We start from the raw sequence: 12,253 nt of genomic DNA, 5'->3' as shown, positions 1-12,253 counted from the left end.
AACTCCGGTTGGTAGCTCGAAATATCAGAGGGTCGAATGGCTCGAAATCCTAAAACGACATTGTTTTAGGCTTTTTTTGTATTCTCTTACCGATAAGAGAATATTTTCGACCCATTCGACCCTTCACTTTTGAGCTACCAGCCATTTTCCTAAAAATAAATTCATAATTCGCTTCAAATTCAATCACAACTGTCACTGCTGTGCCCAATTCCTTGTTTCAGCCGTATGTGATGACGTGATCTTACCACATGTACACGGTTCCACGGATTTTACCATATGAATTCGCAAGATTTAACCGTTTCAATATACATTCGCCTATTATCTAAATATACGTCTATCCATATTATTAAATATGTGAATACTGACTTGATGTTTAGAAGTATAGTAATTTCTCATTTTGTTACGTAATAAATTTTTCTATTCTAAAATAAAAAAAAAATTTATTCAAAGACTTGAATAAGATTTACACCTAAGACTTTGAGTTTCATTAAAAATACTCTTATCATTTAAACAATATACATATTATAATATTAATTTCTTTATTATTTGTTTTTATACTTACTTATCTAAATTGCATATATATTACATATGCCACCCCTAATATATATATATATATATGATTTTCCTTGTGAACTTGGAATAAGCAATGCATTATTATAAGTAATATATATGCAAAAAAAAAAAAAAAAAAGAGAGAGGTTAAAATAGATATTTTATTCTATTTTATTTTATTGTACCAAACGTGTTACTAGAGTTATCTAGTGTTGCAAAAGTCCAATTATTAAAACAAAAACAAAACAAACAAAAATGATTTTAGTTCACGAAACGGTGAGGGTAAGAGAAAGATCCTAAATATTTGAGAGCCAAGTTAATGAAGGGTGAGACATTTAAGAGTGGTTTGGAAATTGCATATTTTAGTTAAAAAACTTAGAAAGTGATTAAAAAGCTCAAAAAAGTTAATAAACTTTTAACTCATAAAAAAATTTAAAATTTCTTTAATTTATTTTACTTTTTACATATTTATTTGTAAAAAATTAAAAAATCATTTTCAAATATTTGGTTTTTTCATCTTATATTTTAGTAAAAAAGTTACTAAAACAGTCACTCCATATGTTAAAAGTTTTGTTTGGTGCAATTTACAAAGTTGGTTATATATATATTTTATTAATTTTTATTTTTGAAGTTTTTATCAATTTATAATGTAACTTCTATTTACAATTTATAAAGTAAAAATAACTTAAATAAATTAAAAAAACATTATTATTTGGAGGCTAAGAGAATATGCATTTAACTTCCATGTTCTAATTATGAACCTTAAGCTTAGAATTTTTATTTTATTTTTCTTTTGGTAAACTATTTTTATTGCTCAAAATACGATTTAAAGGCAACAAATCTCTCCATCAAAATGATCATAAAAGAAAAAGGGAAAATAGCAAGTCAGATAAAATTTATAATTTTAGTTTTTAATATCTATAAAATTTATCATTAATTTGTAAATATATATATATATATATATATATTTTAAATATAAACTTAGAATGAAATTACCCCAAAGAAAAACCTAACTAATCAAAAGAAAACCTCTCACAAAATTTACCATGTGATATTTACATGAATATGATCACAATAACACCTGATAACAAATAAGTGGGAAAAAAAAAAAATGAATAAATAAAATCAAAAATGCTACACCAATCCAACATTAAACCATAAAAATCATCATGAACATGCCTAAAACTCGAATCATCAATGCATAGTACTTGGAGATAGCAATCCCGGAGGCTGCCGAAGACGAGTTTGCGCTGGGCACTGCACCAGTAGAAGGTGAAGCTACCGGAGATTGGACCAGAGGCAACACGGTTATCGAAAGCTTCATGTTTCCGGTGGCGCAGTGGTAACTGCAAATGTACCATTTTTGTCCCGGGGCTGTCAGAGGGATTATGTCGTGTCCGGTAGTCAAAGGTACGACGTTGGACGGTGCTGTACATTGTTGGAACCCAGTTGCGTTCACTATCAACACATCGTGAGCTCCTTGTGGGTAGTCGAAAACTGCACCAAAAAATGTGGTTAGGAATTTAAACACTCGAGACGTTTTCGCATGTAATTTAAGTTTTTTTTTATTTGCACAGCAATTAATCATAGAATTAGACATAATTTTTTTACATGAGTAGATGTGAAACTCGTTGCATATGAGAGAGTTGTGCCCAATTCTATTATCGATTTATGTTTTTGTTAAAAAAAATTTCTGTAAATTTTGGTAGCTAATGGTTTAGTTTAAGAATTGAAGGACCAACTTGCGTTATGTATGATGGTTTTGTAAAATTTGGAGCCAGACTTAAATTGTAAAAATCATAAAATTAAATTTATCTGAACCATTGAGATATTGTTTGGTTGGATCAGAAACCATAGCCATCAATAACAATTTGCTTATATATCGTGCAAAATTCATCATCTTTAAAAAAAAAATTCAACCTACTATCATTTTTCAAACAAAAAGAATCAAACCATAGTTTTTCCAAAATAAAATAGTTATAATTTTTCAGCCATTAATTAAACATCTGAATTGTTCCTCACAAATTTAGGAGTATTGTGAAGCAATCACTGTTCAGTACCGACACTATTATGAGATTAGGTACATGTATATAAGCTTTATGAACGAAATATTGGATGAAACAAGCTATAAATTATGGTTGACTAAGATTCAATTGAACATTGAAGAAACCAAATCAAACAGTTTGATCTAGGCAGCCCAGACTGATTTAAGATTTTTTTTTCATTTAGATTGTAGAGAGAGATTATTAACATACTTAGTCTGTCGCCAACACGGAAATCTTTCCCCATAGCCCAAGCCTGGTAATTATAATCCAGCAACCATCCATTGTCATCCCCAACCGTGAAGTCGGTTGCCAGAGTTGAAGGAAGAGTGATTGCAACGATGGCGATCACAACCAAGATCCACAATGAAGAAGCCATCTTGAAATTTTCCTACTTGTTTTTCAACTCTATGATGCCTTAATGAGTATGTATTTCTTTCATATGGTGTTGATGGGAGTTTCAATTTATAGAATTGGTTGGTTTTTTGAACAGTGGAGAATTGGCCAGATAATGACGGCAATGAAGGAGACCTTTTCAGTGGCTAAATGTGCAAACAAAGAAAAGAACATTGGGCAATTAACCAAGTCAAATGAATTTAACAATGTTATATTTGACTTGTTTTGAGTTAGGTTGTTACTGTGAAGAATTTAATAAACCACATCAATTGAAGCTGCTGAAAACTTACACGGTGATCTTGCTGACCAAGTGTTTGAGCTTCCAATTGACCTTGTTATTGTTAATGTATTATATATTATTAGCTGTTAGTGTTATTAGCTGTAAAGTGTCCAAGCTGTAATCATGGTGTCTTTGCTTTCGGTTACTTTTGGGTGCATTGTTTGTAAACTTCTCCTTTATAAGGAGGCCCTGAACCATTGTACAAAATATAACATATATCAATATATACATACAATTTATTCTCTCTCTATCAATTTATCTTACATGGTATCAGAGCTAAGTTAACAACCTAATCATTCTGCTTCACCGGCGGGCGGCAGCCTCGCCTTGGCCGCCCGCCGGACCTCTACACATACCTTCACTCCGCTGCCACATTTCTTGCTGCCGTGAACCACCTTTCCCTAGTATGTTCTTGCTGCTGAAATTGTCTGTTGCAGCTTGAAGTTCCCTGAATTGGAACCTCCTCAAGTTTCCGAGGGAAACTTCCTCATGATGCCGATCCTTAACATCAAAAAAGATCTGTTGGTTTTGTCTTTGCCTCCACTGTAACAGCAGCCCAAAACCAAGGATGAGCAAACAGATGAAACCGAGGGCTAATCCCAAGGCAAGGGCAACTTTGTGACTTTTTGGTCTCTCAATAGGCGATCCAGTTTCTGAGCTATTCAATGGCATGGACATCGGCATCAATGTGGTTCCATAGCAATCTTTTTCTGACCCACAGATCAGAGGATTTCCAACAATGTTTAATGTTTTAGCAGGAAATCTGGGTACAGGCCCACTCAAAGAAGACCAAACCCAGCTCTCTCTTTGAAGCTGAAAAACCGACACACACAGAAGACCAAAACCCAGCTTCCTTTTTCTCTCCGCTCCGCCGGTTTCAGTCTCACTCCCCTCCAGCCATGGGAGGCCTGATCAAACCATGCATTCATCACCTCTCTCTCGGTCACCATGCATGACCACAGAGCAACACACAACTCTCTCTCTCTCTTCTCGACATGACTTTTGGTACACGGGTTCTCTCTCTCTCTCTCTTCAAGGCCATGGAATCATGAAGGGTGATGCTGGTTCGGTCTCACTGGCTCGACTATCACACACACACACACTGCCACCTCACTCTCTCTCTCTCGGGTTAGGGAGGGAGAGGGCCATACACACACCCTTTTTAAGAGACACCCATACACAAAAACCACTGACTCATTATTATGCTTCCCACTCTCCCCAACTTTCTTTATTTTATATATATATATATATATATATCTTTTTATTATACTATATTACCCAAACTCTCCACTTTCACACCACGCCGTCTGATCCCACTCTCCCTTTTATTTATTTTATTTTATCTTCCTTCTTTCAAAAAAAAAAAAAAAAAACAAACAAACAACAAACAGATTCAACCCACTCCCTCACTATAATATATTATATTGTTATAGTATGATATATTATTGTCACGACCCCAAACCGCCCCTAGTAGTTTGGTGCCGCGATGGCCAGTAATCCGTAATTACCGAAGGCCAACTTTTCAAAACTCAACACAATCAGAGTATGGATATAGGGGGCTCACAAATGCGGAAGCAATAAATCAAACACAAGTGGTCCATAAGAGCTGTGCGTAGATCAAAGCAATGCCAAACATTCCAATTAACTTTACAACTTAAATACAACAAGGTAAAATACATGTTACATCTTGATCAAAAGGCTTCTTGAGCCAACATATACAAAATACAGCTAATATAAGCCAAGAAGCATGATTTTCAAGATCTGCCGACGTGCAAAACAGGGCATCGCCGACGTAAATACAAAAGTAAGGCCGACATATACACGAATCCAAAACAAGCATCCAAAACGAACTAGGCGTCGCCGCCGTCCTGCTCATCACCTACATATATATAGAGGGGTGAGTACAAAACTCAGTGAATGGTACTAAAAATAAAGGTTTGCATGAATAAGGCCGGAGTCCTTCAAAACGAAACACATCAAACTTAGCAAGGCAAGGGATGAACCGTATTCATCAATCAAATATTACAAGTATCCAAAGGTGTTTACTGACATAGGCAAAACAAGGGATGAACCGTATTCATCATACAAGTATCATAACATCGGCGAAACAAGGGATGAACCGTATTCATCATTCAATTATCATAACATCGGCGAAGCAAGGGATGAACCGTATTCATCAGTCAAGTATCATAACATCGGCGAAACAAGGGATGAACCGTATTCATCATTCAATTATCATAACATCGGCGAAGCAAGGGATGAACCGTATTCATCAGTCAAGTATCATAACATCGGCGAAACAAGGGATGAACCGTATTCATCATTCAATTATCATAACATCGGCGAAGCAAGGGATGAACCGTATTCATCAGTCAAGTATCATAACATCGGCGAAACAAGGGATGAACCGTATTCATCATTCAATTATCATAACATCGGCGAAACAAGGGATGAACCGTATTCATCATTCAAGTATCAAGGGCTGTACGATCCGTAATCGTTTGGTCAAAAGTATTGCGAAAGTTTAGAGTCCTCCAATACAAGGGACTTGTGCACTTGGTACCGCGAAAGTTTAGAGTCCTCCAGTACAAGGGACTTGTGTTACTTAGGCCCGTAGCCCGATTTAACAAGGACCGTATCCTTTTCAAAGGTGGTATCAACAAGGAGTATACTTGGCACATCAAACAAGAGCTATTTATTCATGCTAACAAAATACTTTTGTCAAAACAAGGCAAGCAAGGTTTATCAAAACAAGTATAACATAGCTTTATCAATAATACCACTCACCTAGTTCTTCAGGTGTAGATTCAAAGCAAATATCAAGGACCTACAATCACATGGCAAGTCACATTCTCAAAGCAAGCTCTATATATATACATGCAAATGATCTCGGCATTCTTGCCAGATCCAAGTCAAAGACAAAACAAAACAAGCTGGGAGCTTAAACACTGCTCCCGTTCCTCGAAAACACACTGGGTACAGTCCAGGGCTAAGCCGAGGTCCCGCTAAACAAGGTCAGGAAAAATCTGGGTTTTCCTTTGAAGAATATGAAGAACATGATCATTGAAAGATGGATGCAAGCTCACAACTTGTTACAAAAATCTGAGTTTTCATGCCAAGAGTTCAAAATATATGGACCTGGGTACCCATCAAAGAAAGGCATGCAAGAACAAACACAAAACATGATTTTCGTTCCAAACTCTTCGATCACAATGAGACTTTGTTCAAAAACACATGAAAAACCATTTTCTCTTTCCGAACCAACTTCAAAACGATGCATGACATGCAAAACAAATCCGATCATGCAATGCAACTAGATGATCAGCAAGAACAATCAAAGGAGATCAAGATTCTAACCTCAAAACTCGGATCCAACGGTTCAAACCACAAAGATCAAGCTTGGAAGACTACTCTCACTCAAGAACTCTTCTTCCTCCCTTTCTAGAGCTTCTCTCTCTAAAACAAAGATTTGAGACAAGAATGATTTGTTTCAAGGTCTGTCGGCTGCCTTAACAAACAGCTCGGACACGTGGCATAATCGGGTTGGCTCAGCTCCAAAAAGGTGATTGATAGACAAGACAGGTCTCTGACAAATCGTATGCAGTAAGCTCGGGTAAGACACATCGGCAAAGAGATGACATCGGCTCAAAACAAGGATCCAGCAACAGGATAGAAAAACATCGGCTAAGGAGGACGACACTTGACTAAGCTGTGCCACACCTTGGCCGAGGTGTGCCACATCTCGGCCTAGGCCATACCTGCCTGCGGACAAGGTTCAAGTGCGAAACATCTCGGCAAAGAATGCCCGAGGTGAAGATGGGGTTGAACAAGACCTCAAGATAGTTCTAAGTACAAAGGGGTCAAAGGCGGACTAAGCTCAAGGTGATCTCGGCTACGCACACGCACTAAGCAAGGAACAAAATCATGCAAGCAACTTAAGCAAATCAAGGCAAGATAAAACCCTCAAATTATCATGACAAGCAAGACCATGCAAGAATGTATGCAAGTATGGCAAGAGTAAGGTGAGGGTTGTTACAATTATATTGACCATTATATATCCAGCTGGTTTTGTAAGCACAAAGTAAGCTTTGGTCTGCGTGGATCAAGTCTCACGTGGGACCGATTAGCTAGATGTTGATGTTGTTTCTGCAGAAGTGATTCACGTGGGTTTTGGTGTCTTCCTGGGCCACGGTTTTGTTTTTTTTTTTAAAAAAAAAAAAACCTTCTGCTCCACTTTCTCAATCCCTTTGTTTCAACCTCAAATAGGTTTCTATCTTCCCACCTATTTGAGTTTGAAGGGGGGTTATACATATATTATAGTGACCATGGTTACACACCATGCGAACCACTCAAGCTGGTGAGCATGGTTATGCACCATGGGAACTACTCAAGCCACCTCATGGCGCACTCCCTAAGTCGCCCCCTTGGTGCACCACCAGCGTTTCTACACGGTCTGATACGACCACACAGTGTCTTCTACATCGGTCCGGCATGACCCCGTAAACTGTCCCTACACCGGTCCGGCATGACCCCATAAACTATCCCGACATTGATTCCGGTCAGCTTCTACACCGGTCCGACATGACCCCGTAAACTGTCCCGACATTGATTCCGGTCAGCTTCTACAACGGTCCGCCATGACCCCGTAAACTGTCCCGACATTGATTCCGGTCAGCTTCTACAATGGTCCGACATGACCCCGTAAACTGTCCCGACATTGATTCTGGTCAGCTTCTACAACGGTCCGCCATGACCCCGTAAACTGTCCCGACATTGATTCCGGTTAGCTTCTACATCGGTCCGGCATGACCTCGTAAACTGTCCAAACCTTATCTGCTACAACGGTCCGACACAACCATACAGTGTCTTCTCCAACGGTGTGACACGACCATACCGTGTCTTCAACAACGATTTGACACGACCATACCATGTCTCCTATCTTATTTTATTTTATTTTTCAGTTTATTTTCACGTTTTGTTACTCTCTTCAAACTCAAGTTGGTTAGTTTCTATCCTCCTTGAGTTTGAGGGGGGCTGTTAATGTATTATATATTATTAGCTGTTAGTGTTATTAGCTGTAAAGTGTCCAAGCTGTAATCATGGTGTCTTTGCTTTCGGTTACTTTTGGATGCATTGTTTGTAAACTTCTCCTTTATAAGGAGGCCCTGAACCATTGTACAAAATATAACATATATCAATATATACATACAATTTATTCTCTCTCTATCAATTTATCTTACAGTTATATTTTGTGATTGTGAATCAACACAAGACTTTTGGCTAAAAACAACCTATTTTCATCTTGTTAACTGAGTTTTCTCCAGTTGGCCGAGCTAACTAAATCATCCAATCTGGTCCATTGTAAGCCTATTTCAACAATCTAAATTGTTCATTCTGTAAATTGAAAATCTAAAAACTTGCAAGATATGAATTTGTGATTATAATTCAATTTTAAAAAATGAATATCAATCATAATTAAACAATCAATAATAAATCGGCACAATGATTTGATGTGAAAGAAATTACAATTGGAGCACCTCTAATTTCGATAAAAAATCATAGGCCAAAATCACAAAACGATCCACTAAGAAAACAAAAGAATTACACACGAGAATCCTCAATTACCTAACGAATCCACGCCCAAATTGAACCAAATCTGATATGTCTCTTCCACCATCGTCTTCACCTGCTTTGCCCAAAGTTAAATCCACAACGATGAGTCACTCCAAAATCTACTAAAACTTCAGGCTCAAGTTTCTTGAAATCCACCGATGAACACCTATTTTTTTTGTGAATGAAAGAATAAAAACAACATTTGATATTTGTCAATATGTAATTTGTTAATCAATTGATCACCTTTTATACATCAAGAAAACTCATATAAACACTCTTCAATGTAGAATGCTTTGTATTTTACTCTTCTCTGAGAATCTAGACAGGTTAAACTTTAAAAATAGCAAACGACACACTTTATACTAAGCAGAGTCATGAAGAGCACTCAAACACACAGTTTACTACTTGAGCGATGTGAGAAAGGTAGTGCTCACATATAGGCCAACCGCTCAAGCGCAACATCTACCGCTTGAGCGATAAAATTTGCTTCCCAGAAGTTCAAAACATAAACAGAGATACTAGATGAACCACTTCACCGCTCAAGCGCATAAATGACCGTTCGAGCGGTTAAACAATTTTGACTTCTTCTTGGCTTCGTACTTAGTTAGCGAAGTGATAAATAAAGAATACTCAAGTCAATATATGAAATGTCAGCACAAACTTTTCTACACGTCACAACTCAAGTTGGATTTGTATCTAAACTCTCATAACTCACAGATACAATAGAGTGAATAAGAATACACTTGAATAGAGTTTTATTCAACGAAATTGTCAATTACAAAAACCTAACAATAGAGTTTACTGAAAAGACCATTCATGTCAAAAATCATGTTAATCAGATACTGAAAGCCTCTTGATCGTAATACATTTGTTTGGAAAATAATTAATGGACAGTATGCTATTAAAAGTAGTCAATCTATTTTTTTGGACAAATATAATTCGATCAAATAATTACTGATATCTGATCAATCTAATTTTTAACAGAGTTAATCTATTTAACAGGTCTTACGAAAAATATACGATCAAATTAAACCAGTGTGGATCCACAGCGAGCGATACAACCCAATTTTAATTTTTAAATAGTTATATCTTTGAGTTGTCTAGTAGTTGGAATGGTCAATATTAAATTAATTAGTAACATGGAAGGTCCACTTTAGCATTATGTGACGATTTAGAATTGGGATTTTTTTTTAAAAAAAAAAATCTAGCCAGGTGAATATTGGCGAAGTCAATCAATACCTAGGGATTATCTAGTGTTGGAAAAATTCAACTTAAATAAAACAAAATTAAAAAAATAACATATAAAACAAGAAGAAGAAGCAAAACAGAACAAAACAAAGAAAAGATCCTTTGAGATTAACTAGTCCATGTTAATGACTTATTCACTATTTTTTAAGGCACTCAAATTATTTTGGGAACTATTTATATTAATTATTATTTTAATTTTTTATGAAAAAATGTATAGAAAAGATTTTTCAAAAAATAATTTTTTAATAGTAACCATTTAACTTTTTGACTAAAATAACTTATTGTCAAAACTTACCTCAATGAGTTTTCTTCCTAGATTATCACAACTTATTCAGTTTTTTTGAGTTATCTATACATGCCCATCTTGGCCTATATAACAGAGTTCATTATTTTTACGATGATATTTTAGAAACAAAATATGTCAATAGTATGACATATTACTCCAGAAATATCTAATAAATTTTTCTAATTTATTGTTGGGTAACACAGGTTAAGGCTTTAGTTGGATATATGTTAATGTAACTTAAGTCTTGTATCTTCGAAGTCACAAGAATTTGGAAATCAGAACACAAAATTGTTCCTTGAATAGTTTGCTTTTGCCATATTAATATGAGAGTTTTTTTTTTTTTTTTTTTTTTTTAAGGGGGTGTCAGAAATGAGATTATTATTATTATTATTATTTTTTGAGTAGTTTTCTAGGTCAACTTTTGCATACTAGATTAACTCCTTACAATCTGAACAAATCTTTCAAAATAGGTTTCACAACAATCCGTGACTTAAAGGATTTTATGTTAGTTGGGGGAATCGAATCTTAGATCTAGAGGGGCATCGAACCTTAGACGTAAGGAAAAGATGAGATGTTAGTTGTTTAGAATGTTAAATTATTATTATTATTATTATTATTAATGGCCGTTTGATATTTTTTCATAAACTCTAATCCTAAACTTCGTTCTTAGAAATGAGAAGGTACAGCCACTTTAGTTAAGGTCAAACTCTTTTTCCATTATGATAATTGTTTCATTAGATTTTTTTTTTTTATATATATATACTATTTTTATTACAATGATGCCAAAAACGCAACCAGAGAGTTACACAAAGACTAGCTCAGAAACAAATCTTTCCATGGAAATCAACGTAAATGAAAACCTAAAATCAATTTTAAAAAAATAAAACTTTTTTTTTTGAGGAAAAAAATAAAAAATAAAATTTACAATCGGAAAGACTAGGTCAGTTTTGCAAGGCTCAAACAACACAACAGTCCCTCCCGAAATCTTGTTTACTTTTTAACCACCTCTAGGCTAGTTTTTTTTTTAAATAATAAATAATAAGAGCATCTCCAATCTTGAATCAAAGTTTTCATCAAATCTGAGTAAGAAAATAATTTTTTCCTCAATCTGATACCGAGTACTCCGACGGTTGATTTTCATCAAATTTTCATAAAATCTGTGCCGGGATAACCGGTTGGTCAACCGGCCGGTCCACCGGTTAAGCCAAAAATTTTTTTTTTTTTTTGATATGTTTTTTTGAACTTTTTGAACCTTTTAGTGGTTGACCGGTTGGTCGACCGGCTGGTCGACCGATAAGGCAAAAAATTTTTTTTTTTTTTTTCAACTGTTTAACTTTTTTTTGGAACTGTTTGAACCTTTTGGTGGTCAACCGGCTGGTCTCCCCCAACAGTCATGCACAGTGTTTTGATGAAATGCGGAGTCTGTCCTCATTTTGGTGAAACGTTTGGTGAAATCTCGATTTGATATCAATTTGGTGAAACCGTTAGAACATGAAAAAGTATTTTTTCACCAAATTTTAAATTTGATGCCAAATTTAATTCAGAATTAGAGATGGTCTAAATAAATAAAATTACTATAACATTTCTGTCAGTTAAGGGAAGGTCACATTATTACAGATCACATTTCATGTTGCGGACTTTCCAAAATAATTAATGTCTAAGTTTTTTAATAATTTTTTTTTTTTTTTCAATTTTCAAAACCTTCCTCGTTTTACTATCTAAAAAAGAACCTTTGAAAATTTTGAAACAAAGAGTTTGTTCCACGTTAAGTTAGCACCAGATGGAAAGTTGGCCTAGTTTGGTAACAAGTTTTTTTTTTAGTAATTTTTTGATTTT

At 35.3% G+C, this 12,253-nt stretch overlaps 1 protein-coding gene across 1 annotated transcript; it reads right to left on the bottom strand.

Moving 5' to 3' along the window:
* Nucleotides 1-1,566: 1,566 nt before the first annotated feature.
* LOC114296311 (blue copper protein 1b) lies at nucleotides 1,567-3,056 on the bottom strand. Its single transcript, XM_028240616.2, has 2 exons — nucleotides 2,808-3,056; nucleotides 1,567-2,049 (listed from the first exon to the last, which is right to left on the bottom strand). Exons 1-2 carry the CDS (start codon nucleotides 2,971-2,973, stop codon nucleotides 1,703-1,705), a joined length of 513 nt encoding a protein of 170 aa, XP_028096417.1. The 5' UTR covers nucleotides 2,974-3,056; the 3' UTR covers nucleotides 1,567-1,702.
* Between the last annotated feature and the right edge of the window lie 9,197 nt (nucleotides 3,057-12,253).

This window comes from Camellia sinensis, chromosome 11 (genome assembly GCF_055761805.1).
Source record: "Camellia sinensis isolate YWXY chromosome 11, ASM5576180v1, whole genome shotgun sequence".
NCBI lineage: Eukaryota > Viridiplantae > Streptophyta > Magnoliopsida > Ericales > Theaceae > Camellia > Camellia sinensis.
The sequence above is the reverse complement of the archived record's forward strand: the minus strand, read 5'-3'. Positions and strand labels throughout refer to the sequence as shown.